Below are 21,278 nucleotides of genomic sequence, written 5' to 3' on the forward strand. Positions count from 1 at the left end.
AGGCGACTTGACTTCCATGCCTGGGGAACAGTACCAGTCTGCCAGGAGTCGTTGTATAGGCGTAAGAGTGCCTTCCGAGCTTCGTCTCCAAGATTACAAAGGGCACGATAGGTAATGCCGTCAGGACCGGGTGCTGAAGAGCGTCTGCACAGAGCCAGTGCCGCCTCTAGCTCATCCATAGAAAACTGGCATTCCATACGGGGATCACGTGAGGGCGGTGGGTTGCCAAAAGTTCCCGTTCTTGATACTGTGAAATTGGAATCACCGGCAATTCTTCTACAGAAACATTCTGCGACGTCAATCTCTCTGCATCGAAGGTGAAGTGCCAGAGATGTAAACGGGTGTCGCTGACCCAAGGTTGTGCTAAGACCCCGGACAGTTCGCCATATCAGTGATAGGGCCTTTCGTGGATCCAACGACTCGCAAAAGGATGTCCAACGTCGCCTAGCCAGTTTATCCATGTACCACTGCATTTTCTTTTGAATGCGTCTAGCCAGCCTCAAATCATCCATGCACTTTGTGCGTCGGTACCTTCGTTCTGCACGACGGCGTATTGCCCGAAGTTTCTCAAGCTCGATGTCGAAATCGGTGCGCTTGTGACTAGTCAAATGTGTATTCGTGGTATTCTGCAGGACATTCTTTGTCGAGTCCTCTAGGTTATATGATGAGCCGTCGGTACAGCAGTCTTCCATTAACATTTTGAATTTCGGCCAATCGGCGTACTTGAGGCCTCTTGAGGACTTGGAGCTGGTGAAACCTTCTATACACAGGTAAGTTGGTATATGATCGCTGCCCCGCGTTTCAAGATCCGAAAACCAGTGCACTTTCCTGATAAGTGAGCGAGAAACCAATGTAAGGTCCAGGCAGCTGCTATAGGCTGATCCGCGTAAATATGTAGGGCTTCCATCGTTACAAACGCAGAGTTCGTACTCCGAGGCTAAGGACTCCATCTCCATCAAGCCGCCTTGACTGCGAGCGCTTACGCGGTATCCTGACATCGACTCCAAGGCCATGGGTGATCACTGGCGACTTTAATGCCCACCATTTCCTATGAGGAAGCTCCAGGGACAACTCTAGAGGAAGAAAATTGGTGTCCTTAGCAAACCATACAAAAGCTTTAACACACCTGCCGTCCCATGGTAGGCGGAAGAAACTCGTCCCAGGCTTCTTGTGGGTTCTGCCATTGTTGAAGCACCACGATACACAGCAGTAGCTGCTGTAGCTTGGACCGCCGGACTGCATGGCATCAGCGCTGTCTGAAAATGTTAGTAGGTGGATGCTTCGCTGTCAAGTTACGAAAAAGATATGTGCACGTCATAAGTGTACCAGCAAACCCCTTTGAATGATTAGCTAATCGATGCACAATACAAAACCAGTGATACATCTCTGACCCATAAAACTCTGACTTACAAAGATAGACGTCAAGACCACGTACAAAGATCTTCAGAAGTTTCCAGGCAGCTATCCCTTGTAATGCAATAATGCAATAGTATCGTGGCCTGGGAACTTTAGAACACCTTCGCGCGTACGCAGTATCAGCAGTAAACTGGGAAGAAAAATCGTAGTTCAAATTTGTGCGGTAAAATTATATTGGAAACGTCAAAAAATTTGTGGGCAGCTTGCACTAGTGGCACAAGGCTAGCGAAGAAACGAAGATGATGGCCACTTGGCTAGTCCAGATTTACCTCCGGCACACCAAGAATTATTCGTGTTCCGAGCCTTTGGGAAACGCGTTGTGAAGCATGCGAGGCCCAGCGAACGCTTCTCAATATTTTGCACCGAGCCTATGACCTAGCTGCCCAGCTATGCTCAGCGCACAGACGCTCGCGTCCGTGGCAGACGCAGCACGCGTCGCCTCGGCTTGACGCCGTGCCGCCTTTGCTATACTGCATACGTTGCACAATGTTCCCGTCTAGCCGCCGCATAGAGCCGCAAACTTTCTTTTTAGCGAACCTCTGCGTCCTTACAAGCTTCAGAAAAAGGTTACAACTGCGTGAATGAGACGCCACGTAAGAAACAAACTCGCACACACGAAGCGCAACGTGTGTGTGTGCATCTTTCTATGATTGTTGCATGGTGTCTTATTCGGGCAGGTGTAACCTTTTTCTGAAAAAAATGACCGAACAAGCCCAACAACATGTCATTCAACAAGCTTCGCTTGAAAACGTGCCTCACCTGTTATCTCACGCACGAAAACGCCGACGTTGACGAAAGCGACGAAAGCTTCTCGCTGTCGCTGGGTAGATGGTGTTTATGACAGTACGGCTGAAAAAAAAATAATCGCGTAAGGTGTGTTGAATAAATTGTTTTTATGTATAAAGAACATACCAAGTTTGGGCGTGTAATTATTATTTTGTGAAAACGATTTTGTTGCATTGATTATAACTGTTTTTTTTTGCGCTTGCGCTCTCTGACGTTTGGTGAGAGCACTCGTTCGTTACGTAGTCGTGACGCACTTCTTAAGGCCAGGTTTCGCGGAATGTCCTCTCTTGTCTTTTCCTTTCTCTATGGTTTCAGCGCGTCCGGCGTCTCTCCGTCACGAAGAAAAGGAGACGCATAGTTGTCCGGGTAACGCATCGGTGCAAAATGCACCATGTCCAATTTCGCACTGGTTGCCGTCGGGCCGTGGCGATGGGCGCTGGTCGCACCAGTCGCGCCTGGCGTCAGCCTGGAGTGCTTGCGTTTTGCTAACGTAGCGTCGCTGTGCCCAGCGTGCGCACGCATCAACGCTACATTGGAGTATATTGGGCCCATCATGATGCGCCTGGGGTGGTTTTAGCTGCCCCATATTTACCAAACTTGGTGTTAAGTGGCGTTAATAAATTACAAAAGTGTATGACTGGTGCAAACATGATAATTCTGACACGCGCGTCATGTAAAAACATGACAACATACCACGCTCACAGCGTGCTCGCGGTCGTTTCGCCTGCTCCACATATACTGAAATTTGGTATCACGTGACGTGAATAGATGATGAAAGTAAACGATACATCCGAGCATAATAGTCATGACATGGAAGTCATGTACGGCCTTATTCACCTCCAGATCATAATGTTGTGCTGATTTTCAAATGAGATATCAACCTTTCTCATTTTGCCTTCGCATATCAACGATTCCCACTGTGGGATCTGCCAATTTTTATTTACTCCTTCTTCGCCTCCATTATCTTCTATCGTCTTCTTCCTGCTCTCCGTTTCGCCACGCTTAATTCACGGTTAACACTGGCCGCTCTGCTGCTTCCGAACTCCTTGCCTAAGCACTCCTTCTCTGTCAGCCTTTACCACGACCTACTGTACTGTTGACCTGTACAGATGGTGGTGATCCGATAGGAGCTCGTGTCTCAACTCTCATTCAACAGCTTATCGTTGGTGGCGTTAGCTATAACCTATTCGTCTACTCTACGGTTGTTTCGTCTATTCTACGGTGCTACTCAATGGTTGTTTGGACGGCGCTGAAGTGAGAAAGCCTGCATTCCGGGATCAACTGCCGGCATATGTGGGACTATTTCTTTACTTGGATGGCTAGTCAAGGAAGCTGTTCAGTGCGTTAAGTATTTATTGCACACTGGTTGACAAACCTGGTAACCCGTAGATTTACATAGTGGAGGACAGCTTATGTGGTGTCGCGTTCATTTAATTGCAAACAACTTCTGGATGACTATTAGTATATTTATTTCCGAGATATTTTTATTTGTGCACGATAATAACGCACTATCAGTGCTCTGTTGACCGAAATATGACCACAAACGTTGAAGGTGACGTCAGCGAGCAGGCGCTGACTGCCGCCACACCGCTCGTAGTTTAAGGCCTTAGCGGCAGAAGGTACAAACTAGACATGTGCGCTGAAGAGGTGTTATCTTGGCAGGTCGGGAGTGCCGTAGACCACGGCCTTTACTCTCCCTCCCCATCTCAGGCTCCAACATCCGTCTCCAACACTCTCCCTCACTCTTTTAGTCCCCGTAAAATGTGTGCTATATCACCATATGGTATAATGATTCCTCAATCTCCTAGACTTCCTTCCCTCCCTCCACGGGCTTCGCTTCCCCTCTCACTAGCCGCACTCGTTGTGATATTCGTTCAATATTAGCGGCTAACGCCCAGTCGTGTTTTCTGCAACGGTTATCTCACTCTGTGCCTAAATAGCTCTGCTTTTAAAATTTTGCAGTTGCACTCGTTGGCTACATCACATAAAATTTATCACCTAATTGCATTGGCTTCGCTGCATATAACACAAGCAAGGAAATGCTATTCTAGCATGGAATGCTTTTGGCTCATGATGACCATGAGCGAAAAGCCGGGGCTTTGATCTGGCCACTCGGATGATGACAGCTGGTAATCGTAGCCAGAAAAACAGCGAAAATTCTGAACACAAGAGAAACTTGAAAAAATTGTAGTATCTGACCATCATGTCTTCGAACCAGATCGCTCTACATACGCTATTTAAAGCCAAAACAAAGCGCGAAACCATATCCCTTTTCAAGTACTTATTGTTCTTCAGCCATATCGATGGCTGCATGGCATTCTGTCAGTAGTTAAAACGAGACAGACAATAGGTGCAAAACACGACGACATGAGCAGCGCTTCAAATCAATTTGAAATCAATTGGAAGGGCAGCCCAGGGCATCTTGTTCATCTTTCTTTTGAGTTTAATTCTTAAGAGCAGCAGAATGTCCTGCAGTAATAATAAATGAACTTAGAAGAAATTGTCCTCAAATACCAGTGAGGCTGAAACATTTAGCTCACCAAATTTTTATATATCATTTCTAGTAGCTGCACTTTGAAGGCCGATACCGGGCGCCTCATCATCTGTGTTCGCTGTTTTAAATACCGACGGCTCGTCTGCATAACGTTTGCATAGAGTTTTGCAAGCTTTCAAAAGAAGTTTCTCTGAGGTATACGTGTGGAGAAAACTGTTTTAGTGGAGACGACACATGCAACGAGACGACACATGCAACAAGTAAGCTTTCTATATTTAAATATTTGCGCAAGCACACAGAGACACAGAAGAGAACACAAACGGGCGGTTGCGTACATATTGGACAGAGTGGCAGGTGTATTAAAACGAGGCCAGGGTAGCATATGTCAAGTCTTAAAGGGCCACTCACCAGGCCCCATACCGAGTTTTAGTTAGACAGTGGAAGTTGTTGGGTGTTCGATGAGGAACGTTTTGCCACGAAAACTTTTCGAATCGGTTCCTTACGAGTGGAGAAAACAGGTTTTTTTGAAGCGGCGCGAAACGAGGGTGAGAGGAGACGAGCTCGAAATCCTTGCCGCTCCTCCGCGTAGCCTTCGCAAGCCAAACCTCTTCTCCACCCTCTCCGGCATCCGACCAAGAGATGACGTTTGCAAGACGTGCCTGAACAAGCCCAGCCCCCATGCACGCGAGTGGCGTTTCTTTGTTGAGCAGCGTTATTTTGTGGTCTTCTGCCTGTTTCTGCGGGATTGTTTGGAAACGCTGGTTTAGACACGGTAGAGTACATGAGCACAATGAGTGCGCGAACGCGTAGGAGCGTTCCACGGCGGTCGTCTGCTCAATGCGCTGACCGCGGGCACTCGAATGCATGTGAAACGCTGGCACATTAGCCCCGCATCTCGTAGCAGTTAATCGGAACAAAATGTAAGAAAAACGCACAAAATTTTATTGCGTCTCACTATTTATTTCAAGTTTTATTCATCTCTTAAAGCAACAAATACATAAACCACGCATGTTGTGTTAAATAATTTCTGCCATGTCACGTGGTATACTGTTGAAAACGTCAGAGCAGAGTCGTCTACGTAGAGGGCCAACGTGACCGCAGAGCTGTGTACGTAGGGCCATTCCTACGCCCACGTCATGCCCTCATTCTCTATGCGCGCGCCGGTAGAGGGGAGGGCGAGTAGCTTTCATCTTGAAAATTGACCCCTTTCCATGGCGCGCAGCGTTGCAAAGTTTGGCTGACGTGATCATGAACGCCTCGTCTACGCATAGCGCTTGTCAGCTCAAAATTGTCAAACCTGGTGAGTGGCCCTTTAAAGGTTGCCCTAACACACATTTAGGAATGCATTGCAATGGATCCACATGTTCTTGTTTCAACAACAGTACCTTGGAATATAGGCATCAAAACAGAATTTCAAGAGAAATAATGGAAGCCTATCTCATGGACAAGAAGAAAAATAAGTCACGCTCTTGTCTGTTTTTCAATGAACTTGTGATCGTTAGTTGTAATATGTGCGCAGTCCAAATGTTTTTTTTTTTTGGGCGGGGGGGGGGGGGGGGGGGCTAGAGTGCGCAAATCTGAGGGGTATTCAGTGAACGTTCTCGAAAAATCAACCAGTTGTTAGATTGCACCCGTCTTTGTTCTCTTCTGTGTCCCCGTGTGCCTGCGCAAGGGATGGATGGAAAAACTTTATTTCGTCAGAAAGCAACTGAGGATGATTCCGTGTTAGATGGCCATCAACCCAAGGTTGGCTGTGACCTGTGTGGCCCACTCCACGACCCTTAACTGGACGACTGGGTCTGAGCTGGTCAACACGGCCTCCCAGTGCTCAAGAGAGGGATCACGCATAATATCCACCGGCGGTGGCACTATGCTACATTCCCAAAGTATGTGATCATATGTTGCCACAGCCTGACACCATTTGCATTGCGGCTTAATCTCCTCCGGGTACATTTTGTTCAACACGTAAGGGTTGGGAAAAGATCGCGTCTGTAGTTTTCCACAGACGCATTCCTGCGCCTTAGTCAACCGCTTAAGCGGGGGCGGATAAAACCTCCGCTCTAGTTTATAATGATTTGTTATGTCATGAAAGGACACGAGCCCATCTCTCGCGGACCTCCCCGGAACTGGCGGCTCACCTACCCGGCTGACGAAACCTCGAGCATTCAGGTGAGCCGCCTCGTTCCCAGGGTTCCCAGAGTGTGCTGGTACCCAGACAATTTCTATTTCTCTCATTTCTCGTCCCGTGGCCCCATGCAGAAATCGTGCGGCGGTCGCCGATATTCTGCCCCTCGCCAGATTTCGGATAGCTGTCTTTGAATCACTGAAAATCAAATCTGACTGCGAATTAGTTATAGCTAGCGCTATTGCCGCTTCCTCTGCAGTTTCCGAGGAGCGCGTTTTGACCGATCCAGAGGCGACCAAGCGCCCCCGCCTGTCCACCACCACAATCACAAAAGCGTCTTTGTCCTTATATTCCGCAACATCTGTATAGACTGCCGCTTTGTACTCGCCGTACTCAACGTGTAAAGCTCTGGATCTTGCCTGCCTGCGCTGCGTATGGTGAATCGGATGCATATTTTTGGGCAAAGGTTTTATGTACAGGGCTTTATGTAACTCTCGCCGCACCTGAATTTTAGTGTCCCCAGTGGGAGTTTCTGCTCCAATGCCAATCCTTTCCAATATAATCCTGCTCGCTTTGGTTGTCGAAAGCCTAGCGTGCTGCATCACCACATGCACCTCCCATAATTCATCCAGGGTGTTGTGTACCCCTAGTTTTAACAGCCTTTCTGTAGGCGCGTTGTTAGGCAACCCAAGTGCTGCCTTGTAAGCTTGCCGGATCTTAGCCTCGACCTTACCTTTTTCTGCGGCATCCAACTTCATATAAGGTGTCGCGTAAGTAATCCTGCTGAGCACAAACGCCTGTACCAGCTTACAGAGTTCTTTTTCTTTAACCCTGCTCTTACGGTTAGCGATTCTTCTGATTAGCCTGACAGTAGCATTGACCGTGGTCTTAAGTTTTTCAAGGGCCACCCTATTCTGCCTGTTAGTTTGCAGATATAGGCCAAGAATTCTAATCGTTTGAGCTTCAGCTACCGGCCTACCCCCTACCTTTACCTCTAACGGCGGTGGCGGAATATAGTGTCTTGCATGTAGCCCTCTGGGTTTGTCCCGAACCAAAAAAAGCTCGGACTTTGGCTGAGGGCATGAAAGTCCCGCCTCCCCAGCCAACTCTTCGACAATATTAACTGCCTGTTGCAGTGTTTCTTCCAGATGCGCGTCACTACCCCTGGTTACCCATAGAGTAATATCATCTGCATAAAATGTGTGTTTGAGTCCCGGTATCTCCTCCAGCCTCGGCTTTATTTTAATTAAGGCGATGTTAAACAGGAACGGTGACGAAACTGAACCCTGCGGCGTCCCTTTGCCTCCCAACGCGAATGAGTCCGATTTGATATCTCCTATTGAAATTTCTGCGGTTCGGCCCTCCAAGAATGATCTGATGTAGCGAAATGTCCTGACCCCTGGGCCAATTTCTGATAGGTTATTCAATATTGCCTCATGCGAAACATTGTCGAAAGCTTTATTCAGGTCAAGCTCCAATATAGCTTTGGTGCCTGTGCACCAAAGCTATATTGACTACATCTTGTTTTAGCTGTATCATGACATCCTGTGTGGACAAATTGGCCCTGAAACCTATCATAGTTGGGGGAAAGATGGTCTTGTCCTCTGCATAATTATGAAGCCTGTTGAGAACCACGTGCTCCATCAATTTGCCCACGCATGATGTCAGCGATATGGGGCGCAGGTTTTCCAAGCAGAGTTTCTTGCCCGGCTTCGGAATAAATATAATCCTAGCATGCTTCCATTGTGCTGGGATCTCCCCGGCCACCCAATACTCATTTATCAAGTCAGTGATCGCCCCGACCGATTTGAAATCTAGGTTTCTCAGCATTTTATTAGTAACTCCATCCGGACCTGCGGCAGACGTAGTACGCAGCTGCCCCATGGAAAACTCCACCTCCGCAATTGTGAACACTTCATCTAGGTCTGAGTTTTCCACCCCCGAGTAGTGTGGTAAGCAACCGTCTACTCCATCAGTTATGTACCGATTCCGGAGTTCCTGTATAAACTCTCCAATTGTGCCTTCATATTGATGCATTAACCGAGTCATTTGCCCCCGTTGCGCCGATTTTGTTGCTGCCGGATCCAAAAGATGCCTTAACAGCTGCCATGTCTTTTTGCATCCAAACTGTCCATTCATGCGATCACAAATCTGGCCCCACTGCTTGGCTTGCAACTCAATTGTATAATTTTCGATTTTACGTTCTGACTTGGCAGTCCTTCTGCGAAGGACGCCATTATGTTTTTGCTTCTTCCACCTTCTCAAGAGACTCGCGTGCGCTTCCCACATGTGTAATAGTCTCGAGTCAGCGGTAAACTCCTCCTGCTCGACTGGTACTTCTACCGTGGTATTATTTACATCCTCCTTGAGCGCCTGTACCCATGTATCCAGGTCATTAATTTTGCCGTTTACAGTGTCTGCTCTGTTTTTCCTAGATCTGTCCCAATCTGTAATTCTATGCCCCCTCACTTTGTCTTTATGCTTCGCAGCGCTAAACGTCGTGGAAAGAATATAGTGATCACTTCCTAGGGCTTGTCCCGTGTTAATCCACTTTGCATTACTGATGCCTCTAAAAAACGTAAGGTCTGCGGAGGTATCCATGTTTATGCTGTTGCCTATCCTCGTATGATCTTGTGGATTGTTTAACAGCGTCCATCGCAGATCCCGGGCAACTTGCCAAAGCCGATTGCCTTTTGGGCTGGCTCGAATATAACCCCACTCCGGGTGAGGCGCATTGAAATTTCCTACCACTATAAGCGGAGCGCGAGCTGCTAACCGTTGAGTTTGAATCAGGAGTTGTGGCAAGCCCAATCCTTTATCTTTTGGAGAACTATACAGTATAAGTAAAAACAGACTCTTCTCATACTTTCATTTAGGCAAAATCTCTTGCAGGACATAGTCTTCCCTGCTGCTATCTACGGAATGCTGAATGGCAGTGATGTTGCGATGGACTAGCACGTCTGTGAAGACGCGTGATACGCCCCTTGAATCAATTCCTGGCGCTGTAAATGCCTTAAATCCAGGTAATTTTACGGAACCACTAGCCTCCTGTAAGGCTATTACGTCTGGTTTACTGTCCAGATTTTGTACGTGCAACTGCAGGTTACCCCGTTTTTGACGAAAGCCCCTGCAGTTCCACTTCAAAACCTCAATTTGCTGGCGAGGCGCCATGATGAGGCACCAGGTTGACCAATGGCACTTGGCCACCTATGGGAGGCAGTTTTGCCTCCAATAGAGTATGAAGCTGCTGAAACATGCCCATGACCTGGGTTTGGGAATCCCTAAATTCAGTGGAGAGCATGCCGAGACGCTCCTCTATTGTGTCTAATCTGGCTTCGATCTTTTCGACTCGAGCCTCCAACCTATCCTGTTTTTTCCCTTGTTTGCCTACTTTATCCGCAAGTGTTGTTACATCCGACTTAAGACTAATGACCTTAAAAACAGGCTGTGGCATGTCTTCTGGTGACGTTTCGGGTAATTGTTTTGCGTTAGCTACCTCATCCCCCGGCAGTGGTCGCTTCACTGTCCCCCGATTCTCCACTTCCATAGCTGCATTCTCCTGTACGCGAGCAGACGCCTCTTGCGTCGCTTTCTGTAGGCCTTGCACGGCTGGTGCCTGTGTCCCCTGCCGGTGGTCGTTTCTAAGTGCGCGTTCCATCTCTGCAATTCTGTTTTCCATTCTTTTAATCAAGTCTCCCTGTCGCTGAACCAGCGCTGCTAACTCCCTCTCTCGAGCGGTTTCGTTCTGGGAGGCCGTGCTTGACAAGCTCACCTTTTTGTTGGTGTCGCGTGCGCAGCTGTTGGTACTGGATGCTCGTCCACCATCTTGGCCGCCCCCGCGCCCTGGCAATGGCGGGAAGGAACTCGACCGGTCCCTGCTTTTGCTTCTGCCTTCTTTACCCCTCGGTGACCGCCCCGTGGCCCTCGAGGACCGCTTATCGTTGCCAGCTTCGCTCTCTCTTTCGATGCTCTGCTGCCGGCCTGTCGGTGGCTTGCGAGCCAGGCGAAACTTGCAGTTACGGCTCCCTGTGTGATGCGCACCATGGCACACGATGCAGTCCGGCGTGCACGTAGGTGGCTCTCCTTCTGGCGGGGCAGGATGGTCCTTCCCGCAACGGTGACATAGGTTGCTCTTCGGACGATAGCAAACATCCGCTCGATGTCCAACTCGTTTGCAGTTTTAGCAGGTCTCGACTAAATTTCTGTACGGGATCACAGCAAACAGACAGTTCCAGTAAGTAATCTGCCGTGGTATGCGTTTTCCCCCGAACGTAATCTGAATCGCCTTTGACTTTCCCAGAGGTCTCGCGTCCAGAATGTCTATGCCTTCATTCTTCTTCAGGAATCCCGCCCGAACTTCTTCCACTGGGCATCCATCATAAGCATTATAAATCACTCCCCGCACGGAGTTCTCCAACGGCGCCACGAACGCCGAAAGCGGCAGGTCACGATCACCCAGCTTGAGTGTCTTCACAGTCGCATATGCCCCACTGCGATTTATGCACGGTGTGCTCACCGTCAACGTGTTGTTTGTGCCATTAACCCGCACAATGTCTTCTTCCGCGGCAATCGCACTCGTTAGACGCGCTGCAGCTCTCAGTGCACATCCGAGTTCTCTCGCTGTCACAACACTCAAGTCCCAGTTCTGGGGCCTGTACACAATCTTGAAATCCGTGGCTGGCAACTTGAGAAACGGTCCGCGTTTCTTCCATACCGGCGCTTTCCCCCGCTTGACTTGCTGCGCTCCGTGCATCTTGCGCCCGTCGCTGCCAGCCTGCGTCTCGCAAGGCTTACTCTTGGCGTTGTCGCCATGCTGAGTCTTATTAAATCGGTCCTGTGCCTTCAGCACTGGAGCCCACTCTCGCGCTTCAAAACCTTCGGGTGTTATAGTCTCCCCTTCGACGTATTATTCCATCTTCAGCCCAACAAGGCTCATGGTCACCGGGCGCAAGTCAGACGCCGGGCGACGCGGCCCAGGCCAGGCTTGGGCTAGAAGATAGGCCTAGCCTTGCCACCGCGGGGTTGATAGGAAAATCTCGGAAACTCCAAAAACGGGGACAAATTTGCCTAAACGAGTGGTGTCCGTAGGTACAGGGCAACCTCCTGCAGACGAGCCTACCGACAGAAAGTCCAGAAAAAAGCGCGTCCGCCGATAGTCGGTCACCGGGCCGGAGCTCATGCGAAACACGTCCGCACAGCGTTCACTCTAGCCGCCAATCTCTCAACCTTGAGCAACATTCTGTGCGTGCGCAAACATTTCAAGTTGGAAATGTTCCAACTAGGCTGAATCGTAGTTTTGCTTAAGTAAGCTTTCAGGCCTGCATCATGTCACGAGCCCGAACGCAACTTAAAACGGTAGATAGGACTCCTTCACTCACAGGACATAATGGCGTCCAGATTCACCAATGTATAGTATGTTGGGGTGTTCTGGGGTGTGGTGAAATGCAACCTTGGTCACATACATGCCCTATATCTAGTTTAAGATTATGGCCAGTATCATCTCGAACGTGCTCGCTTTACCGGAAACATTTTTCATGTATATACGTACTCTTGATTGCGAGCGATCCATGCGTTTTTTTTTGGCTGGTATGCATATTAAATTTCCCGTAAAGCGATAAAGTCACTAGTAGCCCTTTTTTAATTTTTATTCCTTAATTAAAGTAACTTTGTTTTCGAATTCAGAGTGATCACACGTTCAAGACAGCCAAATGCTGTGGCACCTTTTCTGCGAGATCACTGTGCTCACATCGACAATTTTGACTGTTGCGGAATGTGAGTAGCGTTGCACTTCTCTTTCTCCTGCGTGCGAATCTCCAGCATGTATTTATGTATGTCCACTCAAAGCCTTTACCAGCGAAAAGTGTAGTACGCACCTTTTGAGAGAGCTGCAGCTTGCATAAGTAATGCTATCCCTTTAGAGTGCGCCGCCTTTGCCTACTTTTATTCTTGTCGTGATAACATAACTTTAAGGGCTCAAAGTTTCAGTAAACATTTTCTCGTGTATTTATCGCGCGGCGTGATGCTGCTGCTTAAAGCATCTGCATGACGTGCGTTTCACACACACACACACACACACACACACACACACACACACACACACACACACACACACACACACACACACACACACACACACACACACACACACACACACACACACACACACACACACACACACACACACACACACACACACACATATATATATATATATATATATATATATATATATATATATATATATATATATATATATATATATAGATAGATAGATATAAACATATATATATATATATACATATACATATATAAATATATATATATATATATATATATATATATTTATGTGTGTGTGTGTGTCTGCTCACGGCTGGTTATTTCTTGATCCCGTGAGCGGTCACAACGTGGTTTATTTTGACGTTTCGGCCTAGACTCTGGCCTTCATCAGGATCCTGATGAAGGCCAGACTATATATATATATATATATATATATATATATATATATATATATATATATATATATATATATATATATATGTAGAAGTAAATAAGTATAAGTAGGCGTAGATGTCCTTGCAAACATTTTAGAAAATGGGGAATAGAGCACAGTTTATATGCAGAGTTCAATATTACCTTGATGAACGGTAGCCGATCAATTGGTGTTTACTCTCAGTAGAAAAACCAAGTAGTTGCTCAAGGCTACCAAAGAAAATATTTACCCCACAGTTCGGTGTTTGGGTAGTGAAAACGGTCGTCTACCTAAAAAAAAAAAAACACGCCTCCTGAGCGTGCACCGCCAGTGGCGAGTTGCTCTTAATAAATTATTGTCCGTTTACCAGGTGATTGCTGTAATAATATAAATCTTCGAATTAGGCCATCTGCGCTTTTGTGGACTCCAATATTATTTTGCATATTATTTACACCATTTGTACCTATTCTTCAGAAACGTTGCATCTGTCATCGCCGTCACTGCACGCACTTCTTGGTGAACAGGTGTTTTGTATGCCCTTCTTGTGCTTCTGTGCGCACTTCTCGGGCATTTTCACATTATAACTAATGTGGAGCTAAGAGCAACTTGTGCATAGCGTAAACAGTGAGAGCTAGCCAAGTTATTCTGGACTAATATTATTAAACATCACGGAGCACATACAGTGAACGCATAAGCCTCTTTTGTTTGTTTTCTTGTCTGCGTCACTGCGCTATACCTGCAACTGCGATGCGTTTCGACTTCAGAGGGCTGGCTGCAGTGCCTTTGCCTTTCGAAGGCATCACCAGGTAGAGTTCTTGTTACTCTTGGCTACAGAACATTCGGGCTTCGCCTTCTTACGTGCCTGACATATTAACTCATTTACAATGCCCTCTGGGGCAGACTGGTCTTGTTTACCGAGTTTACCGACCATATTTCGTTGACACCAGTGTGGCGCACAGTTATACAAAAATAATCTGTTGCCAATGCATGAAACGCACCAGTGACAGCCACCACCAGCGGTTTCGTGAAAATGTTGCGAAAAGGTTGACAACAAATGAATATTATTCTGGTACTCCTTCTTGCACGAGAAGCGAATATATAGAAAGGACGCACTACTTAGTGGAGAACGAGGAAATGGGGCTCAGAGATGCACAACTCCTACAAAGGTTGGTACAACGGGAATGAGAAAAGAACACGAACAGTGCGACTTCAGTATGATCTGCTGTTTCACATTTCTTTTTTAAGTATAGCGAGCAACTTCGTACGTATGCGGCACGGTGTTTTCTGCCTGACCTTCAGTTTGTGTGCGCTGCTGCTACCATAACAGAGCATGGGTATCCGGATGAGTTCAGCTTATCAACCTGGTTGTAAAATCTTTCTTGCATTGTGTGAGCACTGGACCACGTCGACGCGAATTCAAAGCACATTGATGTTATTGCCCTGTTAACAAGTTTCGCGTGTGCTGAGTCCTAGGGTTAACGTTCTTTACAAGAGCGATGGTAGTAGCACCAGCAAATATGTCGCTCTGATAGCATGAAGATTACATCTAAAGAAACTGCAAATTCTGAACAAAAGGCAGCTCACGCGTAAAGGAAACTCCTTGACGTGCACCTTGTATAAGCAAAAGAAGAACATCATATACTGAATCAGTGGTCGTTACAGAAAGGTTAATTTTAAAATAACTAAAAAATCGTCTACATGTTCCATAAATTGTTACACTAGGGCATCGTCAAGAATCAAAGCCACCTTTCGGTCAATGGCAGCTCAAAAAAATGACATATAACCGGCCCAACACCTAAGCTAATGCAGATACCTTGACGATGGGTATAGTAGTGATACTCGTAAGCAACAAAAAATGAAGATGGGTAAAGGTCCAACAAAGTAATTAAGTTATTACATGAGATACCTACACTACAGTGCAACAAGGTATATGCATTGCAGAAAACTGCCAATGAGACCATCTAGCCTTATTGACATACGCCTGAATCTAAGCGTACTATTGCACTTGAATTTCGCTATAACCGCAATGACAGAAACGAAACCCCCAATTCTAGAGCGTAGCAGCACGACACTTTGCCTGCTAAGGTACCATGATATATAATGCTACAGTGCGGAGTAAAATCAAATAGGATGCATGTAACTTTAGCCAGATTATTACTGTTCACCACTCCACTCCAAAAGCGATGCTAAAAAAAGTTGATAATCATCATTCGTGTTCCTTGAATCACTTGCAGCACACTACTTTCTTTGTGCACATGTACCTTGCAGGCGCCGGGGCATAATAATATGTAGTGGCATGTGTTCCACAAATAATTAACGCGGCAGAACAAAGAGTCCCCTGATGCCGTGTTCTGGCAGGGAACTTCAGATTTAGGGTTTATGCCTGTGTTTTTGTAATGTCTAACGCCATCTATGCCAGCGAATAATATTCATGAACATCGGCCGAGGCGAATCGCAGTAGCCTCGGCCAAAGTCAAATCTCCTACGGCTATCTTCACGCCCCTTATAGGAACCATGATAGGTGGGCGTCACGATCTTCATAAGCACAGGCAATATACGCTAAGAGCTAGTGCTAAATTCTAAGCACTTTCGTGCGTGCTTCAGGCCACTTGAGCGTCTATCTACTTCATACTAGAGCAACACCAAACGTGCTAAGCTTAATTGAAGCGCTGGTGTTCGCAGGGATTGTAGCTCTGTTCCCTGCTACCTAAATCGATTGGGCGATGCTTGTTTGTACATCCGTTTACAAGATCATATTACCTGCAATCAGTGTACTATGAGCAAGAAATAATTAGGTATGTGGATGCATGAAGGTTAATTGATAGTGCTGTGCTGCAAAAGCTTGCCTGTATGCTCATCATCAGCGTTCATATAATCTTTTTTTTCCTGAGGTTCAAGCTGCGAAGACAATCAGAAAGCTACTTATTGTACGAGAAGCCAAATTGTGCGCCAAGCTATGTGCCCCAAGACCAAGCATTGGACATGCACGGTCGGTTCATGGAGCTGCGCATGCCAAGACAAGCTGTACAGGAGCAAAGACGGAGCCTGCGTTCTTTTAAAACACTGCGGTAATGACTTCACATACTTACGTTTAGAAGGTACACACCTTGTGCGTCACAACTAGGCTCAAGTGGAAAGTTCGGTGAATTGAGAATTCTTGTGTTGCCTTTGGTTTTAGTGAAAACGCTCTAAGGTAAACAAATGCCGTATATTAGAGCTTGTCTTTTCTATCACTGTTTTGTTTAAAATCCATCAGCATGCGTTTCTTTGGCTGTTACATGGCAGCAGATCATTGTCACAGGCACCCTCTTGAAGCCTTATCTGCTGGGTTATCGTCGGCTGAATATCTGGGAAAGATAATATTTGCATGAGAGTTTCTAATTCGTGACATTAGTCTTTTAGGTGCATTTCTTTATTGTTCGGCTTCTTTTTGGAAAGCAAAATATATTATTTCTTTATTTTCGAAGCATTTCGTTGGTATTTTTGTCGCATTTTCAAAGAACATAATCACCAGAATCATAAGTTCTGAACATTGATGCTCCGAAGAGACCAACCCGGCTATGTAAAAAGTTCCGCATAATTGCTGTCGAACTTTTAGTGTGAAAGCACAAGACCTGTTAGCGGGTTTCGTTTTTTCCATATTGTAAACTAATTAAACCGTTAGACTTAGGAAGACATCGGGAACATTATTTATTATTTGTTCACGGCAATTTAAACATTTTAATTAAATTGAAAGGATGTCAAGTGGGCGAAATATCACCCTTTTCGTCCGTGAAACCAGAACCTACAACCTTTGAACTACGCGTGCAATGCCCTGTATGATTTGAGCAAGAACAATAGTTGCTCCCTTGTCAACATTTTTGCAGGGTATTTATGCGTGCTTACTACCTGGGAGTGCTATCCTCCTCATCCTATAGCAAATGTCGAAATTGTGGATTACTTTTTTCACCAGACGGCTTTACGGGGCTCGTTACATTTGTCCGAGACGGTGGCTGTCCAATAAACCTTCGCATACCGAAATGTGGAGTGTTGAATTGTCAAGGAGGATATCGGCTGTTACTCTGGTGAACCATTCTCTGTCTTCTAAAGTGGTGAATGCATTTACTATTCCGTCGCACGTAGCTTAGATAAGAATTAATGTGCACACGTAAACTAGGTCTTCTGACAATAAGAAGTAATAGAGAGCAGTCCAGCCTTATTTGTTGACAAGCTGTGACATATTTTATTTCTCTACTTTTCACTAACAAGCTACGCTTTGCATACGAGGTAGGCTTCGCGAGCTATACACATGAGTGTCCGTAGTTTATGCTTCAAAACCTTACAGTCCAACTTCCACTCTTTATCGCGGCCGAAAACTTCACAAGTAAATATTAGGGTCCAGTGCCATTCTTCAAGCTTTGAGTTTTATAAGTGACTGTTGCGCCAAGAAACGAAATATTGCTTCCACTCGAGTGTGCTGTATCCCAAGACCTACGTTGTAACTTAGTTGAGCGGTGAAGATATTGAACAAAAAGTGTTACTTTGCGCTGGCTTGATATCTGAGAGGAGTACAGTCCTTTCGTACTGAACATTCGAGCCGCTTCAAACGTCCTCACGAAATTCGTGTTTGCCCTGCACGTATGGGTTTCTCTGAGTTTATTTGCCTGTGAAGACCTGCTAACATAACACAAAAGTGCGCTCCTCGAGAGACAGCAAAAAGTAAAGGGGCTTGCGTGACAAGGTAGAAAACTGTCCTGAGAAAGTGCTAGTCAGTGCACCAGAACATGGCCCTTGACATGCGTCTAAGGCGATGGCCTCGGGGACTGTGCTTAATATAGTCACACCATGACTCACATAAATTAATACGTGGTATCTAAATTAATACGTGACACTGTGGACATCTGGTTCCTCAGTGCGGCTCAACAACCAACAATCAATAGGCAGTGCTCTTCTACTTGGAGTTTGAAAGAAAGTATAAATGGGAAGCCTTAGCTCACCATCGTAGAAAAAGTTTCCACCTCACTGGTAAATTACGGTAACGAATATTAGGCAACTGTTCTATCGGGGCGTGTGCAAAACAGCTGACTGCCCTCCTCGCCGAAACTAAGGCCGGCGACCCCTGTCGCAGCAACATCTTAAACGAATATTAGCGCGACGAAAACCTCCAACAACCTGCAGCCGCGTCGCAGACGAGTAGAAGCCCCGCAGCGGAAGGTGAAGTACCGAACGGAGGTGGCCAGAGAAAGGGCGTAAGTATAACGAGCGCACTGCGTAAGCGCCACTAATGCCTGCAGCGCCAGCGAACTGCTGTCAACCACACTTTGCAACAAATCATGTCTATAGGCAATATTTGGCTTTACACATTGCCTCCGCAAGTCAGAGGTGCACACACTGCACTGAATTTACTATCAGTATCTTTCTTCTTTTTCCTGTTCTTCCCTGCTACCTCTTTCTCATCGTATATATTTTCCTAATAACCCAGTATTTAGTAGCCAAAAGGATGCCTTTGTGGCTAACCTCCCTGCCTTCTTTTCTGTCAGCTTCCTTCCTTCCTGACACATTGCCTCGTTAATTCTTTACAGCTCGTGAGCGAAACATTGCCGCACCAATACGTAAAAACAACCTATCTATAACTAAAAAAAACATTTTTGTGTTCTCATCCCCTGAAGATGTGCTTAGCAATTTACTGCTACTTCTTTCTTTTATTGTCGATAGCAGTGAAGCTCATATCGCGGAAATATACTGAGATATCGCAAGCGGGATATGCTGAAATTTAGCAAATGCTTTGTGAGCCAAATACACAGTTATAGTACTTCGCCTACATTTAGGTTAGCCTCAGGCACCAAGTGATAATTTGGACACTTAGTTGGTGTAGTGAGAAACGGCTGAAACATGATTAGTGACAATGTGTATCTAAATGCATGTGACAGGTTCAGTAAATAAAGCCAGTCGAGCTAGCTGTGAAACGTTAATCTCTCACGAGAAAAGGAAGTGAGCGTTTGATTTGCAAAAAAAAGATTATACTTTCACAAACACACAAAAAAAAAACCACAAAAAGGAAAATACTAAGATCAGAAAAATGTTAACTAATTAGCACTGTCAGTTTCGTTAGCGAGCGGAAACCTCTAAGAGTCTAAACAGTCCTTTTCGTTAAAGTCCTCGTGTTTGAGTCCGGACGCGAGAGAAGACGGATACGGCTCACCAGCGGTTCACGCCCTTCAATAGTCCATTGGGGAAGCTGCCGTGGTGAGAGTGCATAAGCTCGGGCCCGTAGCCCGACGGCTTGCTCCCGCTCCCGGTAGACGTCATCTGCTGCGCTGTCTTCCGCTCGAACATCAGACCAAGGTCTTGCCAAGGATTCGCCAATAGCCGCTGCGGTTGAATGGTCACCAGGACCCCGTGGAAACAGTCGCCAGCTAGGTGGATGCCCTGACGCCCAGGAGGTACTCGCACCCGACGAGGTCGCACGCCGCACCCTAGCCTTCTTCTTCCAAGCACGAGCCCGAATCTCCTCTTCTTCTTTCTTCGATGCCCTGGCTCTGGATTTTTCTCCCATTCCCTTGAATTTTCTTCTTTTTCCAATCGCCAGTGTTCGCCGCACTGGCGCAATACGCCATCTTGCACACATTGTCAGTAGTTCATCTTACGCGCCAAATTTGAAAGTCACTTGACTCGCGCACTTCACTCACAACAAGAGTCCCCCCTTTGAAAAGTTTCTTTCGCGAAGAAAAATAAACTGCAGTTCAGTGCGCGAGAAGTCACCACGCGTCGTCCATTCACAAGATGTCCTTAACAAACAAACAACTTGAAGTAGTCGCTTGTCTCGAGAAAACGTAAAAATTCACAACCGGCTCATATAATCTGCGCCGACATTTTCAGAGCCTCTAATGTGCTCGACTCGGAATGAATATTCTTGTAACGCGAGGCTCCACCGTAATACCCTACTGTTCAGGTGTTTTGCCCTTAAGAGATACTGCAGTGGTTGGTGATCGGTCTGTACGACAAATGACGTTCCGTACAGAAAAACATGATACTTTTCTATCGCCCAGACCAACGCTAAGCATTCCCTCTCGATTGCTGAGTATCTCTTTTCGCGAGGCTGAAGTTGACGACTGGCATATGACACAGGGTGGAGGATGCCATCATGCTCTTGCATAAGGATAGCGCCTATACAAGAATCAGAGGCGTCAGACCGAAGCACGAATTCTCTTTTCAGATCGGGTGCTTTGACGATTGGCCCAGAAGACAAAGCCTTTTTGAGTGATTCAAACGCTTCTTCTCTATCCGTGGTCCACGTAATCTTGTTTTTCTCCATCTTCCTCGTCATCTCAGTAAGCGGCTGTGCTTTCTCGGCGTACCGAGGTATCAGGTCACGGTAATAGCCAGCCAGTCCAAGGAATGACCGGAGTTGCTTCTTTGTTTCAGGCTTAGAAGCACAGGTGATCTTCTGTATCGTGCTTTCGACTGGCCGTATGTTGCCATCTCCCAATCGATGTCCCAAAAAGGTGACTGTGCTCATAGCCACTTCACATTTCTGTGGCTTGATCCTTAGTCCGGCTTGTCGTATCCTGGCAAAAAATTGCTTCAAAGTTGTTAGATGTTCTTCCCACGTAGTGGTAGCCACCAGTACGTCGTCTATGTAATGAACGACGTTGGGTATTCCAAGCAATAACTTTCTCATCAGACGAGTGAAGACCGCGGATGCGGTCTTGATGCCAAAAGGCATATACAGGAAATGATAATGCCCTGACTGGCTTGAAAAGGCGGTCTTTTGCTGCGAGTCTTTTGCGAGAGGAACCTGCCAATATCCTTTAGTTAAATCAAACTTTGAGAACCATTTCTTTGTTCCCACTTCGGCAAACAAGTGATCAGTTCTGGGTATAGGTTCTGCATCAGATACCAGAACATTGTTTATACGGCGAAAGTCTATACAGGCCCTGTAGCCATTGTCTGGCTTTTTGACTAGTACCAAAGGAGAATTATATGGTGACTCTGAGGGTTCTATAATG

At 46.4% G+C, this 21,278-nt stretch overlaps 1 protein-coding gene across 1 annotated transcript in view; it reads left to right on the forward strand.

Moving 5' to 3' along the window:
- Window positions 1-4,795: 4,795 nt before the first annotated feature.
- The window catches only part of LOC119179174 (uncharacterized), a 44,386-nt gene continuing 27,903 nt past the window's right edge, over window positions 4,796-21,278 (forward strand). Inside the window, exons 1-3 of the mRNA XM_037430246.2 lie at window positions 4,796-4,956; window positions 12,504-12,593; window positions 16,182-16,358. Coding sequence (XP_037286143.2) covers window positions 12,530-12,593; window positions 16,182-16,358 — 241 coding nt within the window. The 5' untranslated portion in view covers window positions 4,796-4,956; window positions 12,504-12,529. The remainder of the gene's footprint in view (window positions 4,957-12,503; window positions 12,594-16,181; window positions 16,359-21,278) is intronic.

This window comes from Rhipicephalus microplus, chromosome 7 (genome assembly GCF_043290135.1).
Source record: "Rhipicephalus microplus isolate Deutch F79 chromosome 7, USDA_Rmic, whole genome shotgun sequence".
In the NCBI taxonomy this organism is placed as follows: domain Eukaryota; kingdom Metazoa; phylum Arthropoda; class Arachnida; order Ixodida; family Ixodidae; genus Rhipicephalus; species Rhipicephalus microplus.